Source organism: Borostomias antarcticus (genome assembly GCF_949987555.1).
Source record: "Borostomias antarcticus genome assembly, chromosome: 10".
NCBI classification, from domain to species: Eukaryota; Metazoa; Chordata; class Actinopteri; order Stomiiformes; family Stomiidae; genus Borostomias; species Borostomias antarcticus.
The window spans coordinates 6665988-6688946 of NC_140243.1; the positions used below are offsets into that span (position 1 = coordinate 6665988).

At 46.2% G+C, this 22959-nt stretch overlaps 2 protein-coding genes across 3 annotated transcripts; one reads left to right on the top strand and one right to left on the bottom strand.

The window, feature by feature from the left end:
• Window positions 1–898: 898 nt before the first annotated feature.
• Window positions 899–19832, top strand: arhgap45b (Rho GTPase activating protein 45b). Its single transcript, XM_084445090.1, has 23 exons — window positions 899–1034; window positions 2575–2992; window positions 5338–5481; window positions 6329–6413; window positions 8673–8745; window positions 9323–9398; window positions 9687–9821; window positions 10083–10144; window positions 10546–10656; window positions 10887–10967; window positions 11417–11575; window positions 12056–12193; window positions 12292–12488; window positions 14028–14116; window positions 15803–15889; window positions 16327–16428; window positions 16518–16681; window positions 17001–17189; window positions 17395–17532; window positions 17708–17973; window positions 18130–18370; window positions 18707–18812; window positions 19023–19832. The coding sequence occupies exons 1-23, from the start codon at window positions 918–920 to the stop codon at window positions 19454–19456; spliced, it is 3612 nt and encodes a 1203-aa protein (XP_084301216.1). The 5' UTR covers window positions 899–917; the 3' UTR covers window positions 19457–19832.
• A 919-nt stretch (window positions 19833–20751) lies between these two features.
• Window positions 20752–22850, bottom strand: LOC311314719 (DNA-directed RNA polymerases I, II, and III subunit RPABC1). Of its 2 annotated transcripts, XM_084445177.1 has the most exons (8): window positions 22700–22850; window positions 22204–22378; window positions 21907–22022; window positions 21715–21795; window positions 21528–21586; window positions 21233–21311; window positions 21026–21101; window positions 20752–20813 (listed from the first exon to the last, which is right to left on the bottom strand). In XM_084445177.1, the coding sequence occupies exons 1-7, from the start codon at window positions 22754–22756 to the stop codon at window positions 21036–21038; spliced, it is 633 nt and encodes a 210-aa protein (XP_084301303.1). In that variant the 5' UTR covers window positions 22757–22850; the 3' UTR covers window positions 20752–20813; window positions 21026–21035. The 2 variants fall into 2 exon arrangements, with proteins under 2 accessions (XP_084301303.1, XP_084301302.1); XM_084445176.1 differs by lacking the exon at window positions 20752–20813 and having other exon boundaries at window positions 20820–21101.
• Window positions 22851–22959: the final 109 nt, after the last annotated feature.

Here is a 22959-nt window from a genome sequence, read left to right on the forward strand (position 1 = left end):
AGCTTCAATTTAATTTTTAACACACTGAGTGCCAACCAGCTACAATCTGCTCTAAACACTCAAAGAGCTCGAAGGGCTGAAGAGGAGAGGTTCCCATTTGTCCCTGAAGATTAAACCCCTGAACTGCTCACGATCGAGCCAACATTGTTCATGCGTAATTTTACGCATACATTTTCTAAATCTACACATGAATGCTACACATTGCAGCAATCTTTGGCATCCTCCCCGTGTCCTCGACCCCTCTCCTTCCTCCTCTCGAGATGTTTCCTAATTTTGTCAATTCATAAGAGAAGATGATTGAGGTAACGACGGTGGAGTGTAGATGAACATGTTGCGGAGAGGAGTCTTGTCAGCGCTGGGTGAACGGGCAGAGTCGCGGTCAAAGCAGGTAGCCTACATCACATGGTCAAAACACAGGTGTGCCCTCATATATGGGTGGCTTATTGATTAGTGTGCAGACAGCAGTGAAGCAGGACGATTCAACCGGTCTCCCTCTTTGTAGGCCTACTACGTACTGCAGACATCTCGTTTCTCAGTTTAAATTCGATATTTCGTTGCAGTTTATTGGAACAAAGATTTATAGGAAAATTATATGCTGTATCATTCATGCCCGGCGCTAAAAATCAGAGATGCACTTCACTCAAGTCTAACGGAAAGGATCAGTACACATACGTTGCTCTTCCCTTGAGTTTAAAAAAAAAAGTCAAGGCGGATGCCGCGACCGCACTGACTGTTTGTGGTGAGCTGTCAGTGAGCCTGCGCGTTCAATGTGTGACAACAAGAGGAAGCGAGATAGAGCGTTAACGTGGCTGAAGGTTGGATTTGATGGCAGAGAAGTGCCATTAAGTGGCAGAACACAAAAGTGGCGATCCGGGGGGTGGGTGGGGGGGTTATACGTTAAACTAAAAGAAGTAAGGATGGACGGTAAAGGTACATTGAAGATGTTCTCCAGGAAGAAACGAGAACTGATCAAGACTCCATCCATTTCGAAGAAGAGCAGAGCAGGAAGCCCCAGTCGGCAAAGCTCATCATCAGTAAGTAGCACATCTCCTCTGATCTCCTCCCGTCACTCACACTGACTTCCTAGTCCACGGTCTCTACCCTTGACAACGAGGGTGAATTATGGCGCTACTGCTGACTGACTGGGATATTTGCTGAATATTTTGGACAGATGGGAGACAGCATGAACAAACATACAAATAACGGATGAGGTCAAGTTCCTCTATTGCAACTGATATAATAACGAGACAGATGCAGCACCTGTTGTAACTACTAACTAGGCCTACTGTAGGTGAGAGTGAGACATTAGACCTTATTGAAATCTGTCTGTCAGAAATATTGTTAGACATATGGGTTTGAAAAGACCAATTAACAAAACAAAATTTTTTTGTTTAATCATTTGGTGTGATATTATAGTACCCAATAGACTTCAGAAAAACATTAAGTTACTTTAGATTTACTTTTCTGTTTGGCTGTCGGCTATGATGTACAAATTACAATGTTGGTCAGTGAATGACTGATAATTGCATGTTTACTCGTTTCTCACTCATAGGAAATGTCTGTGGTTCTTAACTAAGCCACTGTTCGCTGCAAGGTCAGTTCTTTTGCAAGAGTGTAATTTCAAAAGTCACTTCTCGAGATGAGGGCAAAACAGTAACGTTAGGCTAAAGAGCACGATGAAACGTGGAGGTAAAAGCAGCTATAACCCATACTCAACGGGTCAAAGAGTAAAGAAAGATGATTCTAAAGCCAAGGGCAAATTGGACATTCTACCCAATAGGCCAAACGTCTTTCTCAAACAGGTGAGTCTAATATGGGATCTATGATTTACACCATACACAACTAATTTGTATTATTATTATTATTAATCAGGTTTTTATAGGAAATAAAATATTCTTAGATCAGTTTGGCCCAGATGTTGGATTTTGAAATTCCCCTACTATAAAAGGTAGGCCTGGAGCAAATATCCTGTAGCACCTGTTGTGCACCTGCAGGCCTTGTCTCTGTGGCACCTCCAGCTGGCCAGGTGTGATGCTGCTGCCCAAGAGTAACCTGGAGTAACATGCCCCTGATCTGGGCTGTTCTGGGCTGGGCTGGCCTGAAGCTAAAACTGTGATAGCCAATTGTTATAAACCTACGACATCTCTAGTCTTTTGAAAGTTTGACATGTATATGTGTTGACCCTCATAATACTGTAGGTGTGTTGATGTACTGAATTCCATAGGGGAGCTCGAACACTCGCCTTTCACAGCACATCTTAATGAAAGTCTTTTGGGTGTATAGAGCTCCAAGCTGCCGGTTTCATACATTTTCAAGGACTTGGGGTGTGGCAAGCAGAGTCAGGAAGTGTTACACAACACAGGATCTTGTGAAAGCCTGCGTTTGTCTATTTACCAACAACAGCCTGCTGTCTCTCCTCGCTAACTGCTGGCCAGAACAACCCAGCCTGCCACACCAGCTCAGTCACATTACTGCTCTGATGTATACATACTAGGGGGTACTGTAAAAACATCACAAGTCACCCCCCCCCCCCTTTCTCTCTGCTTCTCCTCCCCCCTCCCTCCTTCTCCCTAGCTGTCCATTCTCCAGGAGCAGCCTCGTCGAGATGACACCACCTCCTCGACGTCCTTCTCCTCCTCTCCCTCCTCCACCTTCACGCCCTCCTCCGCAGGCTCCCTGGACCCCACGCTGTCCTGCCCGGGCACCCCCAGCGCCCAGCACAGTCGGGTGGGGGTAGGGGTGGCCTGCCCTTCTCCGGTGTCCACCCTGAAGAGGCCCACGGCCCTCAGTCGCCACGCTAGCGCCGCAGGCTTCCCCCTCCAGTCCTGGGTGTTGACCAAGGGCCAGGCCAAGAGCCCTGTCACCCCCGGTCTCTCTGCCGAGGGCCCGGAGAGCACGGCCATCGAGGTGGAGGACATCCCCGCCCTGCTGAGGGATGTGGCTCGCTTCGCTGAGGCTGTGGAGAAGCTGAAGGACGTGGTGTTGGTTGAAGGTGAGCTAGCTACCAGAGAGGACACAGGAGATGGGCTTGGTCCTCAGCCCTAACCTCTAGCCCAGGGACACCTCACAGTGAGGCCTAGTTCCAAACCAACAACTAGAGAGATGGGGCTTGATTTGTAACTAGGGTCCTGCTAAACATGGGCCACTCCTAAATCAGTGTCTGTTGCAGAGGACTTCACAGGATACGTCCCAAATGTATCCCCTGGACTCTAACCCTGGGTATGACTGTCCGTGCATGAAAGTCTGAGAGGAGACTAGTGGTTGATCCAGGGTTGATTTCTCTGCGAAAGCTCTCTTTGAGGAATGGACTAGCCTGCTTGATAGGACTTGGTTTTTGGGGTCGTGGAGGCAAAGATGAATCTGTGTGTACAGTGTAATTGATGTCATTGTTGTTGTGGGTCTAGTTCCTGGCGGGGATGTCATGACAGTCCGCCATTGTTCCTCTCGGTCTCCGCTTTCTCTCAGTTCTCTGTGGACGCCTGGAATCCAGAATCCTCCTACTTGATGCACCACACGTTAGCACGGGCCTAGAACAATGCTTCCCGCCCTCTCTCCCTCTCCGCCGCTCGCCACGTGTCGCCGTGTAGGAGGGGAAGGGCGGAGCCATCTTTGCACAAGCGACCCCTAGCTTCCTCTCTCTTTCTGAACGTCGTGGGTTTCCGCTGCACAGAGCGAACCGCAAGGCGCACACCAGCCAGGAAAAGATCTTCTTGTTTACTGCAGCCTCTGACACACACTCTCTTCCCGTCTGCTAGGCGAAATGGCGCAACGCCTCTTCAACTCTGACTCCGAGATGGAGACCTTTTCTCCTTTTCTTTGCCCCCAGCTTCCTCAAGTTTTAGATTAATGTTCCTCAAGTTGTAGTCTTCAGGAGGCATGCCGGGAGTGTGATTTCGTTTATAAGGTTTTGTGTGTTACTGACTACCAATCTCTTCTTATGGCCATAGGCTAACTGTATTGATGACGTTTTTTTCCAGCTCCAATCATCTTGGGGTAACTAGTCAGGTATGTGGATGTGTCCCCCTAACCCCCCCTCCCTCAGAATAAGGGCTGTCTGTTGTCATGAGGCAGCCAGTCTCCATCTTATCTGTGCCCAGAGCTGCACGGCCACGCGCCCAGCCAGAGCAGTTTAAACAGGAAGGCATGATGGATGGCCTCTGACAGAGCGGCCTCGTTCAGACTTCCCCCTCTAATAGAAGACTGCATCAGCCTGACCCATGACTTGTGACATCATCACTACTGCAGTCCAACCCCCCCCCCGCTCCCCCCTCCCCCGCTCTCCCAACTGCCAAACCTTTCATCACGTCCTCTGTCCTCTCCTGCCCTGTGTTGAGTCTTCACTGGCTCGGTGCTGTTCTGGTTTGAGTCTTGATCAGTATCCACTTCCTCTGTGAATCAGATCATGGGTGACCACACAGAGCCTCTAGCCAGCCTGGTATACCTGTATGTACAGTACGTGTAGACGAGGGTATTTTGCGGCACGCTAATTTCTGAGGACCTGCACAGTTAAGTGCAGCCAACGCTTCAAATGAACACAGGAGATGTGTGGTAGCCATCCTTTGTCTGCGTACAAGTAGTTAAAAGCAAGTATGCCGTGGGATTTAGCGCTAGAGAGAGGTGGTTCAGGAACTAGATTGACACATCGATGGACATGCAGTCACAGAATGCTGTTGCAGGATGTGTATGACCTACTATCAGTTTCTAATGTACTTGCCCAGAGTTGGGAGGCACCTCTCTTTGTGACCTGTCCCAGCAGGTCAGACTGCCCTCCAGCCTCCATACTGCCAGATGCCCTGGCGGAGGGTGGAGGAGTGAGTGAGGGAAGGAGGGTGGATGAGGAAGGAGGGAAGGGATGAGGGGAGGGGGCAGCTCCTCTCCCCTGTGTGTCTGAGGGGAGAGGGAGAAGGCTGCAGATGTGTCACTGCTGAAATCCAATCCCAGATGCTGATGCTATCTTAAAAGTCCATCTGTCTGTCTGCTTCCCTATTTTTATCGTTTTCAGTTTGTTAACCTGTCTTTCTCTGTCTGATTGGATGCAAGTTGTCATGTGTGCCCACTAAGAAAGTTGAGTTGTGTCACCTGGTTTCCCCTCTCAACTAACACAGACACTGCTCGACAGTCACAGGACATATTTAGTAGTTACTTATTAGTTACTTTTGTCCATAGCCACATTCTGACTCACGCTATGACTCAAAAGAGTTCCTTGTACATATTTTCCTTGTCTGACTGTCTCCCGTCTGTCTCTGTCTGTCTGTCTGTCTGTCTGTCTGTCTGTCTGTCTGTCTGTCTGTCTGTCTGTCTGTCTGTCTCTGATATTGTCCGTCTGTCTGTCCGCAGGCAAACAGGAGAACCGTCGTCCTCTGGCCCACAAGTGTCTGGGTGAGGTCCTGAGGGTGCTGCGTCAGGTGATCAACACTTACCCCCTCCTCAACACAGTGGAGATCCTCACCGCTGCCGGGATGCTCATCTCCAAGGTTAAAGGTCAGTACTGCTGGCTCCACCAATGGGTGTAGAGGTCGACCGATTAATTGGTTTGCCAATTAATTGGTTTGCCGATTAATCGGCGCCGATAGGATGTTTTAAAAATGATCGTTATCGGCTGAACTGGGCTCCAATAGTGGCTGATGGCTGCACATCCTCCGCCAATTGTAAATAGACCATATTGAAATGATGTAGACCTACCACCAAATCACACTTAAGGATGTTCCGTTACCTTTTTTAATATACTTTTTAACCTTCTTTTTCTCCTTTTTTTTAAATCAGATAGCTATATTGAATTAATTGACAAGGACCACAGCCACCCAGCAAATGACAAAAATGAGTAGGCTACTTAATTTGAACTTGATTGAAGACAAAAATAACAATGAAACAATCATTCATATAGGAAATGAATAGTAAAGGAAATATGTTGTGCACTGCTGGACATGTACAGTAGGCCTAACAGGTGACAGAGGGCAAGTGTGTGCAGGTACAGTAGTAGAGGCTTAAACACCTTAGGTTTTATTCAGATATTTAATTTATTTGACAGCGGCACTTTTTTTTGTTGCTATCGGCCAATTAATCGGCTATCGGCTTTTTCCTGCAAACTATTGTGATTACATTAGTCTTTAAAAGTCCACTGTCGGTCGACCTCTAAATGGGTGGTCGAGTACTGCTGGGTGGGTGAACCAATGGGTGAGCTAGTAGTCTCTACACGATGGGTTATGTACTAAAGTCTGAAGTGTATGTAATGACATTATGTATGTTTGGTCACAGCTCTTGTCAGTGATCATCACATTCTGCATGGTATGGTTCATGAATGATGATTTGTCCATGTTTTCCATTTCAGGGTTCCACTATGAAGTGTGCAATGAGTCAGATAAGATGGACTTTGAGAAGGCCATTGAGACCATTGCTGTTGCCTTCAGTAGCAAGTGAGTGTCTGGCCATTTCCATCTTATTGTTGGCTCCGCCCAGCGACCACTGGCGGAGGGTATATTTTCGGTCGTGTGTGTTATTTTGTTTGTTCGTTTGTTCAGTCACAGCAGGATTATACAAAAACTACCAGAGCGTAGCATGGGCCAAGTTAAAACATATTACATTTTGGTGCGTATCAGAATCACTTGGTGGATACACAAATTAGAAGAAAACAACATTTGCCATATTTGGACCGGCTTCCTTCCCTTTATATTTACTTCTCTTGCCGGATTTCCTATACCGCCAGTGGCCGAGCGTTTTTTTTTTTGCTGTTTACGCCCAGTATTGTCTTATGTTTCTATGCATGTAAAACAAAATCATATGACTCGTGAAAAACTAATCAGATAAACACTGTATTAGGAAAAGTTTCATTTTCTTAGCCTGGATCCTGTGGTATTAGCCTACATATAAATCATTAACTACCTGCACATCTGGGCTGAGGTTTTGCCCCTTGAGTGTCAGGTTTCACTAACTATGTGTTCTTTTTAATTTGAGTGTTGAAGCAAACGAAAAAAAACAGTATTATCCGCCACATAGCAGGATTATACAAAAACTACCAGAGCGATTGGAACATCCCACAAACTATTTTCTACTAAATGCACTCTGATATTATATTTAAAAAGACAGGGACAGTCAAACCGTGCTGCTTTCTTATCTATTAATTTTTATCAACTTACACATTCATGCATGGAAACCCGTGCTCTGAGAACGCTTTCTAGTCTTTACTTCTAATACGCTTATGTATTGTCTGGTAGCCGAGCGGTTAAGGCGTTAGATTTTTTATTGCGGGTTCGAGCCGTGAGGAAGATATAGTTTTTCTTTAGAGAACATTGGCTCTTTGTTGAGGAATCAAGTCAGCTTTAGATATCATCTTAGATATCAACTTTATTTATTTGCTGTTTAAGCAAGCAATATTATCTTATGTTTCTATGCATGTAAAACAAAATAATATCTGAGGATTACACAAAAACTACCAGAATGATTTTCACGAAACTCGATGGAGGGGTGTAGCATAAGCCAACTTAGAACCCATCCCAGAGGCATGGACACTGGGCTAGTGCCCTTCTACCCCTGCCAGAGGCATGGACACTGGGCTAGTGCCCTTCTACCCCTCCCAGAGGCATGGACACTGGGCTAGTGCTCTTCTACCCCTCCCAGAGGCATGGACACTGGGCTAGTGCCCGTCCTTTTTACCCCCCAGAGGAATGAACATTGGACTTCATTTCTGTATATGTCTTCTGTTATTGTCTATAATGGCTGAGCCCTGTGCTCTCTGAGCACCCTTTCTAGTTTCCATCTGTTTTCATGCTGTTGTCATAAATCAGAGACAGTATTGCACAGCTCCTGTCTCTCAGAGGTCCCCCTGTATTGTATTTTTATTCCCCACTCGGCTACTGGTGACATCCTGATGAGCTACGCCGAGGGGCGCTGTGCACAGAACTGATCTGGGAGGAAAGCAGGGTGACACATTTGCATGAGGCTCTGCTGAAAACAGGAAGTGGTTTTTGTCTCATCCTTAGAACATGAAACCAAAACGTCACCATTTGGTGTCTGTTTGAGCAGATTAGTATTGGCCCAGAGGCCCCAGACTACAGAACATGTGTGTTTTTCCATCATGTGACATAATGGGTATGTATGTAGTCAGGATACAAATATTACTCGCTGTGTAAACCTCAATTGTATATCCTTCATAAGGACAGATACTTGTCTGTCATTGAATATAAACAAAATAAGTTATCTGATTTATACAACATTATGTAAGGAGTATAAGAATATGGCTGCTACATTGTTATAGTAGCTGTTCATACTATACATTACAAGGTTTGTTCAGGTTCTCTCCACCGCCAACATTAGCAGGGCAGAGAGGAGCCCAAAGAGGAAGTGAAATGTTGTGGCGGTGGAGAGGAGCTACACTTCCTGGTCCTCTTATTGCCCTCGTCCCCTCTTATTGCCCTACGGCTGAATAGACTGGCCTGATCTCTATCATACTGTTGAATAGACTGGCCTGATCTCTGTCATTCGGCTGAATAGACTGGCCTGATCTCTGTCATACTGCTGAATAGACTGGCCTGATCTCTGTCATACTGCTGTCACCTCATGTCACTCTTCTGTCACACATCTACCAGTTGGCCACTTATGTTAGTCCCCACTGTGTGTGCGTGTGTGCGTGCGTGCGTGCGTGCGTGCGTAAACCCCTATGTGTTCTGTCTCCCCAGCGTCTCAGAGTTGCTGATGGGGGAAGTCGATAGCAGCACCCTACTATCCCTGCTGCCCACAGAGAAGAGCAGGGTAAGTTTGTGTATTGTATGGGTGAGCTGGTGTACGTGCGGTTGGATATAAAGGTACACAGTGTAACAAAGCAAAAGTACATGGCTGTGTGCGTGAGTACAGAATGTTTGCAGAATGCCGTTACAAGAGGTGGCTATTCTCAGAGAGGATGTCTGTTGGGCAGTGAGGCCACCTTCCTGGCACTGAGGCAGTGTATGTTTTTATCTGTTCCTCTCCCTGACACACACACACACATACAATATAAAGGCACTCCCTGAACCTCCAGATAACGCCAACTCCTTCCAGTCCATTCATTATACTGGATCCACAGTGGGGCCTACAGTCTATCTAACCCACTACTCACACATGTTCTAGTTCTGCATTGGCAAACCTTATACAGTTTCATTAATTTGTCATTCGCCTCAATAGGTCAGTCATATAATACTAGGTCAGTCATATAATACTCCCAGTGATATGACTCTCAGCATGTCCGATCCTGACCATCATGTAGCCATCTGTCTCCTCCACATTTACACACATGCAGTCATCTTAGTCTTGTTAGTATGTTCCTGACCACGCGTCTGTCTGTATGGTCTAGTCAATGGAGAACCTGTATGGGGCGTCAGTCTACGGATCCGAGGGGAACTACTTCCGAGCTGACCTGCAGGAAACGGGTAGGCAACTGTCTGGGTCTCCATTCACTCGTCAATCTCCTATACCACACACTCTCCTGGTCCTCATGCTGTGTGTGTGTGTGTGTGTGTGTGTGTGTGTGTGTGTGTGTGTGTGTGTGTGTGTGTGTGTGTGTGTGTGTGTGTGTGTGTGTGTGTGTGTGTGTGTGTGTGTGTGTGTGTGTGTGTGTGTGTGTGTGTGTGTGTGTGTGTGTGTGTGTGTGTGTGTGTGTGTGTGTGTGTGTGTGTGTGTGTGTGTGTGTGTGTGTGTGTGTGTGTGTGTGTGTGTAGCCATGCGAGCCAAGGAGGTGGACATCATCCTTCAGCACAGCGAGGGAGGTGTAGACTCCGCCCTGGTCTACGCCAAGACCATCTCCAAGTACATGAAGGACCTGATGAGTTACGTTGAGAAGAGGAACTCTCTGGGTAGGGTACTGGGTGGAACCATGTCATGATGAAACACCTGCAGACATCTCAGTCATACTTTCTCAGATATGCAGTATTTATTTTCAAACCTTTATTTATAGACGTTCAATTAAATCAGTCTCGATCAATTCTATCTTGATCAGATCAACACTGTCCAGATTGTCCTACATGCAGATATCTGTTGATGTCTACTGAGTAGAATCACAAGATTCACAAGTGAATTCACCCATATGTGCCATGTCATGTCTTTAAACCCCCCAGAGGTGGATTTCTCCAAGGGCCTACAGAGACTGTACCAGTCCTGCAAACACAGCATCACACAGGTACCACCTACCACACACACACACACACACACACACACACACACACACACACACACACACACACACACACACACAGAGTTCTCTTTTTCTCATCCGCCTGTGGTTTTGTTGATGATATCTTCATCTCCTCCTGTTCTTCCTCTCCTCTTCTCCTCCTCATTTTCTCCCTGTCCTCTCCTTGCATCCTCTCCTCGTTCTGCTCTCCTCCTTGCCTCTCCTCCTATCCTGTCCTCCTCTCTTCTCTTCCTCCTATCCTGTCTTCCTCTCCTCCTACCCTCTGTCCTCCTCTCTTCCTCCTATCCTCTGTCTCTCCTCCTATCATCTGTCCCCGTATCCTATCTTGTCACCCTCCTATCATCTGTCCTCCTCTGCTCTCCTCCTCTCCTATCCTCTGTCCTCAGCCTCACATGCCCTTGTACTCCATCTACTCCCTGGCTCTGGAGCAGGATATGGAGCAGAGCTCAGGGCTGCAGCAGGCCTCCAGCATCCTGCACAGCCAGACCTTCCTGCAGGTAGACTGCACTACCTCACACAGAACGTGCACCCCACATGCACTCCACTCTACTCTACAACACACTAAGCTATATACAGTACAGTACACACACAATAAAACCTTAGCTAAGCTACACTGCTGTGCATAAACAATCTCTGCACTATGGCCTATACCTACCCGACTTAATGTGTGTGTGTGTGTGTGTGTGTGTGTGTGTGTGTGTGTGTGTGTGTGTGTGTGTGTTTGCAGCCTCTGATGCAGCGCAAGTACGAGCATGAGAAGAAACGGAAAGAGATCAAGGAGCAGTGGCACCGAGCCAGGAGGAAACTGGTGAGACCTTATTCCTCCCTCAGACCTCTCTCTCTCTCTCCATCCTTCTCTCTGTCTCTGTATCTCTCCATCCCTCTCTCGGTCTCTCTCTCCATCCCTCTCTCTGTCTATCTCTCCATCCCTCTCTTTCCCTCTCTTTCTATCTGCTTATACAACAGAGTCACTGGGTTCACCTCTGCCCTCCCTCTCTTGTCTCACATTGACACAGTGTTATTTTGTAGTGCGTTATGTTTGTGGAATTGTGAAGCTTGAAACGCCTGGTTGTGAATGTCTTTTAGTCCTGTCATCTTTGTTGCAAGCGACAAATGACCACCTGCGTGTGTGTGTGTGCATGCCTGAGATGCGTTAGGTACGTCCTGCATATACGTGTGTGTGTGTGTGTGAATGTTCGCCCTGTATGTATATCTGTATGTGTACTTTATATGCGTGTGTGTGTGTGTCCGGTGCAGATAGAAAGTGAGACCAACCTGCGCAAGGCCAAGCATGCGTACATGGCTCGCTGTGAGGAGTACGACAAGGCCAAGACCAAGGCCGAGGAGGAGGGGGGCGGAGCCACCGCCAAGGCTCTGGACAGGAAGCGCCGGGTTGAGGAAGAGGCCCGCAACAAGGTTCCATCCCACAACTCCCACAATGCTTCACTCTGCTCCCTAATCCATTACCCCGATTCCTGTGTCCTCTGCTACCGTTTCATGTGGTTCTGCCACATCTATGGTCCAGTGCGCCTTCTTAGGTTTTAGGTTACCAGCTTCCATTCACCTCTCATTTCTTAAAACCCTCGCCCCCTTCCTTTGTTCCGTCTCCTGTCTCCTGTTCCGATGTTATCTGTTGGCAGAATCCTTCTTTAGTTTATGAACATAATTGACCTTGTGTCAGGTTGTCAATGGACCTGTCTACACAGCTCACATATCCCCTATTGGTTAGACGATTGCCTCAGATGTCGACACTTTCAAAAGTGTCATACGACGAAGTATAAATTGGCCTTAACTCTACAAGGTTAGGAGCATTAGACTGTTGGTCAGTCATAGTCTGTTTTGAAGGAAAGTCTCAATGTTTGAGTGGTGTGTGTGTCTGTGTGTGTGTGTGTGTAGGCGGAGGAAGCAGAGGCCACCTACAGGACGTGTATCGCGGACGTCACGACCCAGCAGCAGGAGCTGGAGCACACCAAGGTGACGGTGCTCCGCCAGCTGCAGGAGATCATCAAACAGAGTGACCAGACCCTGCGTTCGGTCAGTACACACACACACCCCCCACAGATGCAGCCCTAATTAAACCCACACGTGTACAAAGCTCTCTGATTCTCTCTCTTTCTCTCCCTCCCTCCCAGGCTACCATCTCGTACTACCAGACCATGCATGTTCAGACGGTGGCGCTGCCGGTCCACTACCAGACGCTGTGCGAGAACAGCAAGCAGTACGAGCCAGGCCAGCAGTACGCTGCCTACGTCAAGGACCTGAAGCTCATCGAGCAGCCTGAGGTCCAGTACCAGTTTGAAGCCTACTCCGCGAGCGCAGCCTCCAGCCAGTGAGTAGCGCTAGCGAGTCAGAATGCCAACCTCTCAAAGCTCTGCAGATGGTTATTCGCTTTATTCACTTCAGCTGCCATATTGGTCAGTCTGACGTAATTGGTGGTATGGATACGGAAGTGCCTGTTGACTCCAATGTTAAAAGTTCACTATAAAAACACCACTTCAAGAACCAAAATAGTCAAATTAACAGGCTGAATACACTATCGGGGTTAGAAACTCATCATGACCAGAAAAACAGATTGTTTTTCACTGCCATAGTTTTCGCGTTTGGAAATACATGGAAGTGAATGAACCATAGTTAGCCGTCAGCTGCATTCACCATGTATTTCCAAACGCAAAAACAACGGCAGTGAAAAACAATCAGTCTGGTAATGATGAGTTTCTAACCCCGATAGTGTATTCAGCCTGTTATTTTGACTATTTGGGTTCTTGAAGTGGTGTTTTTATAGTTAACTTTAAACATTGGAGTCAACAGGCACTTCCGTATCCATACCACCAATTACGTCAGATTGACCAATATGGCAGCCGAAGTGAATAAAGCGAATTAAAGGAGTAGTAAAGGGAAAATGCATGTTTAGCCCTGTTTTAAGGTTACTTATGATCATATACAATGGTTCAGATCAAAACGTTGACAAAACTAGCACTTTTGAGAAAGTCTGATAATTTCTCTACCAGCGTTTAGGTCATACAATGGATGTGGATGGGCACCTTGAAAAATCATTCAAAAACATGTTAAACTCTCGATTTCAAAGACAAGAAGCTCACCGAGGGGGTAATTGGTGTCTGTTGGTGTTCTGACCGCAAAGTATGAATCCTGTAGGGTTTTATTGATCATTTTATGAAATCCATTGACTTATATTGAAGCGACCGTTGTAGATGTGTAGATCAATCTGCAGAGGGGATTCAGGAAGCGGAACTACTTACGGTAGCTATTGTTATTGTTTATGTTTCTAGGCTACCTAGTTTGCGGATGTTTAGACACGTATGTGCTGCGACTAAATAGTTCTATGCTAAATATTTTAAAAAGCCTTTCCAGATGAACTAGAATCTTACTTTATGGCGAATTATATCTCAGAACGCCAACTAACACCTCGGTGAGTTTCTTGTCTTTGAAATTGAGAGTTTAACATGTTTTTTGAATGATTTTTCACGGTGCCCACCCACATCCATTGTATGACCAACACGGTGGTAGAGCAATTATCAGACTTTCTCAAAAGTGCTAGTTTTGTCAACGTTTTGATCTGAACCATTGTATATGATCATAAGTAACCTTAAAACGGGGCTAAACATGCATTTTCCCTTTACTACTCCATTAAGAATGATGACAGGACTGATGATGAGTGAGTTATTCGATATGTTGTCCCTTTACTGTGGGCTGCTTGCAACATTTGTTTAGCTTAAACATTCATGCCAATGAAGCACACTGACTGAATTGAATTAGTGATGATTGTAGCTGTTCACATTTGTGGCATCTTTTGGGATAGATTTACCATACATTTGTTGTTATATTAATTCAATGGGACTGTTACTTCCAGACTGGGGCACAGAGTCCGTCAGAACAGCTTCAACGCAGAGCAGCCCAGCACTGGAGAGACCTCAGACACCACCAGCGCTGACAGGAAGAGTACGTTACCATGGAGATATCTAGCAGGAGGCCTGGGTCAATTACTATTTGCAAATACTGTGAGATACACATGGCGTGATGCGCGGTTACTGCTACTGGCTAGGCAGCGACTCTTCATTTCATTGCATTTTCGTGAAATAACGTTAGCGTACCGCTAGCTAGCTAGTTGTGTTTGTTTAGCCTGGTAAAGACATGTAATCAAAGTAACTTAGTTCTAACGTTAGACTGACGCGCTACGACTTTTCGGTTATTAGCTCGCATTAGCTTAACGTTAGCTAATGTTAGATGGCTAGCGAAATTTCTTTACCAGACGAGTGACTTGAGTATGCAGTTGGTTGATGGCAAATGGTAAATATGTTCACAGGATTAAAAAAATATAAAACTTTTTATTTAATGTACAGTAGGACCCCACTTATCCGAACCCAACGGGACCGAAGGTCGTTCGTATCTCTGAAATGTCCGGATGACTGAAACATATGTTAAAATGCACCAAATTCAATAAGTGGTATACTTGTTTCATATAGACTCATAATAGACCGATAAACACCCTTAATTACTTGTGAAAATGCATCAAAATTGCAATCAAATAGCCAACTAAACTCATATAGCCTAGCCTATAATAGGCCTACAGTAGCCTAGAATAAAATAAACGAATTTCCACTTGAGTGCATGCTTTGATCAAATACAGTATTCTCAAATGAGGCGTACGCTGCATCGATAGGCTACTGTATTCGCAGAACAAAATAGTATAGCCTAAAAACAACCCAACATTAGAACAATTAGAGCAAATGATAATCAATAAATAAATGAAATGACAGACAAGTTGTCGTGGCTTAGGCTATTGCAGCCTAAAGGAAAGTCTCTAAAACAACCGATGTAGGCAAACGTGGCCTAGGCTGTAGGCTATTATTTAACAAATACAGTAGGTCTAGTAATCTACATGCTCACAACACGTCTGTGTTCCTGAAGTCCATTAACTGGGAACGAAAAATGACTCGATGCTGCTTCAGGTTGCTGACGCGCTTTCTGGCTACCAAGGAATGCAGCTCTCGCGCAGCAGACTCGTTTGCGTTTTGCGCTCGACATTAAAGTAACAAATACATGAAACGTGACAGTAGGCTACAGCCTACAGGCTACATGTAGGTCTACATACAGTTCTGTTTTTATTCACTGTAGGATACAGTACATGTTTATTACAGATTTAAATGCGAGTAGGCCTACAGTACTGTAATGAAAATCCCACCAGTAACCAGATAGCAGGCTCAAAAAAAAGAAAAGAAAAATGTTTTAAGCCTGTCCGGTAGACCGGGAGGTTCGGATCTCTGAAGTTCGGATGAGTGGGGTCCTACTGTATTTATTTAATCACAATAAAATCAAGAAACACAGTTCGTGTCATATCCGACATAAACTGTCACTGTGTTTCTTGGATTCGAGTAAGGGCGTGATCATTAAATTTCGACGAATTCGAGACGGAGAATAATTTCGGGTCATTTCAAGTAATATTTCAAAAGAAAACAAAAAATCACGGTTGCCATCGGTTCGGTTGCATTAGTATAGGCATATACAATATATACATTTAGGATGAATCTTTTCTGCTACAGTAGGTCACCCTTAAACAGTTTATTATGGCAGTACTTCTGTGTTGTGTTGTCCATAACCATAGCCGTTTGTGTGCGTGTTCTCCAGGGAAAGGCCACAAATCACGGGGCTCTACAGTCAGTGACGACAGTGTTGTTGGAGAGGGAGGTCTGGAATCTCCTACCGCCAGCACAGGTAACCATGATCACAGGTTAACACGGGTAGCCATGGTCACTAAAGCAGTAGGCTACTCTCCAATCTCACTAACCAGGTTCACCAAGGACAGAGCCTAGCCTGGCTTCAGCCCCAGAATCGCACATCCACTTTAATTTTCGAAATGCAATTCAGGGTCTTGAAAGGATCTCATCCAGGTTGATTGGAATACCAACCAAGCCAATCAGCATCCTTTGAATGCATTGACGGAATAAAACTATGTGACATAATTGGTTAGGGATGAACTAATTGATGAGGACTCCTTCGGCAACGCCCATTTTGGAAAAAGACAGCAATGGAGATTGAATAATGAAGTGAAACGAAATGGCAATTCAGTTTTGAGTGTCAGGCTAGCGAGAACATTTACCTCTAGAAACAATATTTTCAGTTGGTGTGTTGATAATTGTGTGTGTTTTCAGGGGACATCAGTAAGATGGCACGCACCTCCTCCACAGGAACCATGTCGTCCAATGAGGATGCAGATGAGAAGGACGTGAACGTGGCCTCCTTTGAAACACAAAGTGAGACCTGAGCTCCTCCCTGTGTTTGTCATATCACACCCCTGTCCTTTCCTGTTTGTGTGACCTCCAGCTCTCCTCCGCCTCCCCAGACATCAACGGTATGGAGCCTGAGTGTGTGGTGTCCACGGGGCCCTTCCGGAACGTGGGTCTGTCCAAAGCGGCCCAGACCCACCGGCTACGGAAGCTGCGGACCCCCGCCAAGTGTCGGGAATGTGACAGCTATGTGTATTTCCAGGGGGCAGAGTGTGAGGAGGTGAGAGGGACTCCGCAATCCTGACCAGGCAGAGAACAGGAGGGGGGGTAGAGAGGAAGGGATAGTAGGGAAGGGCAGGGGAGAGTGGGAGTGAGGGAGCTTGTTGACCAGGCAACTGTATTGTATATCTACAGCCAGATTACCATAGCCAGCGGTTGGTCTGACTTACTCTGAGTGCTCTCTCCAAGAGCCTCATTCAAACTAGGCAAAAAAAAACAAAAAACGCCAAGACCGCACTGAGTATATATCCTTTAACTGAGTATCTATCCTTTAACTCCCACACTCTTCCATCCTAAACCCCCCCTCTCGTCCTGCCCAGTGTTTCCTGGCGTGCCACAAGCGCTGTCTGGAGACGCTGGCCATCCAGTGCGGCCGCAAGAAGCTGCAGGGCCGGCTCCAGCTGTTCGGGAGGGACTTCTCCCAGGTGGAGGGCTGCAGCAGCGATGGCATCCCCTTCATCATCACCAAGTGCATCTCTGAGATTGAGAGACGGGCGCTCCGCATGAAGGTGAGGGAGTATGTGTGTGTGTGTGTGTGTGTGTGTGGGGGGGGGGGGATTATTTTCCTGAATCTTTTTCTCTTGCTTCCTATCCCATTCTTTCTCTCAGACACACATACATCATTCTCTCTCTCTCTCTCTCTCTCTCTCTCTCGCTCTCTCTCTATCTCTCCCTCTCCCCCCCCCCCCCCCTCTCTCCTTCTTTTCTTTACAGGGCATCTACAGGGTGAATGGGGTGAAGACCCGTGTGGAGAAGCTCTGCCAGGCCTTTGAGAATGGCAAAGAACTGGTGGAATTGTCTCAGTGCTCCCCGCACGACATCAGCAACGTCCTCAAGCTCTACCTCAGACAGGTATGTACGCGGACAGACGGATTCACGTGCGCCCACACACTCATACAGGCGCACAGACATCCCAAACACAGCGATACACAGAAGTACCGGGACTACAGATTTACACTGACTACATGACCCGAGTCTGTGCTTTCTCTCTCTCTCTCTGCTTCTCTACCTTGCCCTCCGTCTCCAGCTTCCAGAGCCCATCATGCTGTTCAAGCTGTACAACAGCCTGATGGGGCTGGCCAAGGACAGCCTGCAGACGGAGGGGGAGGGAGGCCCAGAGGCAGGCACAGTGGCGGCCTTGGGGACAAGCAGGGGACCGGAACTGGTGGACCGGGGCCCAGACACGGACCCGGAGATCCTGGTCCTGGTGGATAAACTGAAGAAGCTGCTCACAGAGTGTCTGCCCAAGGCTAACATTGCTGCGCTGCGCTACATCATACGCCACCTCCGCAGGTCAGCCAGTTCAACACTGGACAGAGTACAATACAGTAGAAGAGAAATTCTATTAATACTGGCTAGTTGCAGTCCAGTTGACATAATAGGTTACTGTATAGGTCTGTTTAAAAAGGGAATGCACCCCCCCCTTTCTCTCTCCCTGCCTCGGTTCAGGATTGCGGAGGGGGAGCAGGACAACAAGATGAGTCCCAGTAACCTGGGCATCGTGTTTGGCCCCTCGCTGATGCGGCCTCGTCCCACGGGCGCCACGGTCTCCCTGTCCTCCCTGGTGGACTACCCCCACCAGGCACGCATCATAGAAACCCTCATCGTATTCTACACCTCCATCTTCCAGTCCAAGTCCTCCAGCAGCAGCACCATCACCACCTGCACGCCCCCCACCTCCGGCCAACAGGTGAGAAGAACATAGTCTGCAGGTCCTCATCTTATTAGCTGCATTCCTTTTATGTTGCAATGGTCTGGAACTCTCGAAAAATATGTTTTAATCTTGTTGAGATCAATCTGGTAAAATAATCTGGTAAAATAAATGTAGGTGTATTAAACGTATACCATACTGCAGAGGGTATCATTGTCTGAATTCAGTAATTCCCCCATCCATATGTCCAAAAGCAGCTAAGTCATTGTGAGCGGGTTGAAATTCATAGTTCCTCATTGTACTAGTATGTAAACAAGTCTGTGTGCATTCACAATGAACCCATCCTCTTTGCCGCGTCTCCCCCTGCTGGTACAGAGTGGTGGTGAGGATGGGATGACACCAAGCACAGCTGATGAAGAGGAACAGGAAGGCGGCGAGGAGCCCAGCGGAACAGACCCCGACAAGATGGAGGAGGGATGTGGTAAGGCAAGATGGCACCTTATCAGCTGTACACAACCGACACACATCCTCCCTTCCGGTTTAACATGAAGAACTTATTCAGGTTGTTTTCCTCAGTTCATCTAGTGAGTGAGTGGAACTGAAATCCAGGGAGATGTGGGATTATGGTCAGACACGTGGATCTACATCTGGTCATCTGAATGGTCTCATGTCCTCTTCCTCCTCCATGCAGGCGGTTCTCCAGGCTCCCCGGGCTCCAGCGAGCAGCTGCCAGACTCCGACTCTGAGCTGGATGAGTCTGGCCGGGGCGCCGGTCTGGTCCAGCAGGAGAGCGAGGTCAGCATAGAGGATGACCAGCCGGGCTGCCAGGACCACCTGGACCTCGGCCAGCCTCTGCCCCAGACCGACCTGGACGCAGACCCAGACCAAAGTCAAGACGAGGATAGGCCAGGAATCCCAGGCAGTGGTGCCCCGGCCCCCCCTGACAGCGAGCCCCCAGACCTGGAGGGGTCCCAGCAGGACGAGGAGCTGAGCAGCTCCCTGGCAGAGCTCAACATAGACCAGTCCAACAACACCTGTGTGCTGGGCCTGGCAGGGCGTCTCCCGACCTGTGTGGAGGCCAGCTCCCCCGGAGCAGGGACAGAGAGGCCGAGCGCGTCTAAATAAATGCATGTTAGTTGTGTTCAGTAGGGCACAGTGCAACAAAACAGTTTGCACCTGACAAGAAAAGCTAGTTGCTCATTATGGACAATTTTAGCCTGTCTCTTCAGTTTCAAAGATTTTGCCCCAACTGAATACCCCCCAACCATGTTGTCAAAATCATGAAAACTGATAGATGCATTGATTGGTTGGCTGTGAAGATAGGCTTCTTGATGACCACACCATCTTTAATGCTTATACTGTAGCTGTTTAATGCTATTTTAGAAAGCTGTAAATTGACATGTATCCCATTGCCCATTGCCATTCTTTTTTAATATTTCTCTTAAAAGCTTGAATAATCTAGCCTAGTGATGAGGTGAGTGTATTGTATGTCAGAGTCTTGTGTGCCATGCATTCCCAAGCAAATTATTGGGTATAAAAAGTGCTGCTGGTTTTGTTTCAGCACTAAAATTTAAATTCTATTGTATAAGTTTTATACATTGCTGTATTATTTTTTTATGTATATGTGCTGAATGATTTGTTTTTCAAAGTTATAATAAGAAATAAAGCTGGAACATGCTATTCAAATTCATTATTCAGACCTAACTATCCATTTAGAAATACCAGATGGAAAGACTGAGCAAACAGCAGCTAAACAAGCATGACTACAGGTCCAACTAATGGCTAGACGAGCCTACATCCACTGCCAGGCACATAAACTCCACTGGAGACAGGAGGACTAGGCAGGAAATTACATATATTAGGCAAATTCATGAGTATTATTCTGTGGCACACTAATTCTTAATTTATTTTTTATTTTTACAGCTTGCTCCTGACTGAGCACACTGTCATGACAAAATAAGAACATGCATATTTCCATACTCGGAGCATGCAAACCACTACTGCACATCCCTTCCATATGCAAATTGTCTGCACTCAGTGAGTTATCTGTCAACATATCAGTGAAATCATTGGTTAGTGGAACATTTGTCACCCAACGCTCGGTAAAGACTTCCCCCCTTCATAAATGTGCGACTGTGAATACCGTAAGCTTATTTAAAACGATATCCATGCCTCACTACGGGAAAAAAAAGGTAAGCCTGTGTGGAAAAGTAATTTTTAAAATCATGTATCAGACTTTTGGTAAAGGCAGGTTAGTATGGGCATAAACTAAAACTAATGTATAACAGCTGAATGTAAATGTGTAGCCTAATTCCTCTTTGGTTGGGTTAACCATTAATGTTCTTTAATTCTACAATGGAGATGATGCTATGTAAACTGCTTTGTCCATTCATTTTCATGTCAAATTAATTCAGTCCGTTTTAAGGATTTATTGTACAAAATTACAAAACGCCCAATCTTCATACAAAGGAGATGATAGAGTCTAAAGATAGAGAAAAAATCTATTGGTGTATTTGGAGGAACAAAGAGCCAACTATACACTGTGAACATGTTTTTATCTACATACTTACACAGTAATGTAGTTAAATGGATACACCTATGTTCTATGTAACAAAATGTTAATAGAATTTAGATGCTAAGTGGTCACACAACACATGTCAAGTACTGAAAAACTTGAGCTTAAACACTGCTCACTTTGACATCCTCACTGGACCAGCCTGTAGGTAATGTACCGTCCAGCTGTCTCACTGGGTCTGATGATCTTCACAACCTGTCACAGCAATGGAAAAAAAGAAACTTAATACACTGACATTAACATCCTGGTGAGACGTGATACTACACATGACTGCAATCACAGACAAAAATCATGTCAGTGAATAGGAGACGAAAGGGATCCGGTACCTGGCCTCTTTTCAAGCCAAAGTAGCGAGCCACTGGGTCTCCAGCCTGGATCCTGGGCAGCTGGCTCTCCTTCAGCTTACTGGGTTTGAGGGGTGAAGGAAATCCAACAGTCTGGGGCACTTTTACACTTACCTGGCTATGCAATGCACAACTCAATCAATGTAGTGTTAGAGGTAGATAAGTAATACATTTGCCTGTGCTTAGGGTGGTAAAATGTGCTCCAGTACATTGTTTCAAAACAAAGCAACTGTGGGGGTGGATTTCAGACATCTGTCAAATATTCGGGGAAGGATACTATCTTGCCAGCAGTTCGACCAGTTCCTCTTTTGTCATGACAATGTGTTCAGGAACAAGCTGTAAAACAAATATAAAGAAAAAAAATAAGATGGAAGGCAAACAAATGAAGAATGAGTGTGCCACAGAGCAACACTCTTATCAGCTTTGTGAAAAATAATGAAACAGTTCACAGTAATGTCCCTTACCTCGTGCTCTGTGATGTTTATGAGGAGTTCCTGTTGTAGAAACTGTTCCAGGATGTACTTGGGCGCCATGTCAACTAGAGACTGGATTTAGGGGGGGGAAACATGTAAATTGAATAAAGTAAGTAGCCGATGAAAAGAGAGAGATGTCAGCTTGCGACTACACCATCTTCTGTTTCTGTGACTGTACCCTACCTGCTTAGCTGACGGAGTCATACCCATCTGGACTACAATGATGGCACGTGTGATGTTCTCTTCCTGCATCCTCTGACAGTACATTTTAATGGTCTTGATTCCCACCTTGGGTTCCTCTGGGGAGGAGAGACATTGAGGCCTTTGTTACTGTATGGCATAACTTACAACAAGTTGCAAACTGAAGATCGTGATAAATCTGTCTCTGGCTGCTTGCTTGTGTCATTAACTCTCGAGTCATTTACATTAACATTGTTATTGGTGTTATTTCTTCAGACAGGTAGGGGGCTTATGGCGTACCAGGAAAGAAAACAAACATCTGGTCGGTAGGGTCATCGTTGTGTGCCACAAGCACGGTGAGGTCTGTCCGTCTAGGGCGACCCTCACTAGGCTTGTCCCCGAACTGGCTTTTGAACTCATCCAAGGTCTGGTCCAACTCATCCTGGGTCACCAGGTACCCTCGATCATGACACAACTTTTCAAAAGCAACGTTAGATAAAGTTAGACTCGGGCCCCCGGCGGGTACAGACTAGATATGGGCTATTTAAGTAACACTGAGCTAGAGATCACGTAAGCAACTAGATCGTATTAGATTCTATCACAGTTACAACATTCACTTTACCTATGTAACATCGTCGCTTCTATTTTCTTACCACAATAAATCAATAACGGTACTTCAAACGTAAAATAAATTCACAGTGAAAAGACGCAGAGAGCGAAGTAGGCTAGCTAACGTTAGCTAACTTACTGTAGATTGAAGCATTCATGGATGTTTACAAAACATTATCTAACCCACCTGCATGATGGTTTTGCGAATTTTCCATAGCCTATATGTTTCCTCCTCGTCATCCATAATTTCTTAGTGACTTCACCTAAATAACTTGATAACTCGATAAAACAAAAAATACTGTAACTGATTCAAGAGCTAAAGGTTCTCGCTAGCCTCACGTTGCGGACGCACATTGATGATGTCACTTTTACGACGTCAAACGGCCCAAGCGATTTTTAGAACTCCAGCAGAGAAAAGGAGCGACTATTCAAGAGAATATTAATGGA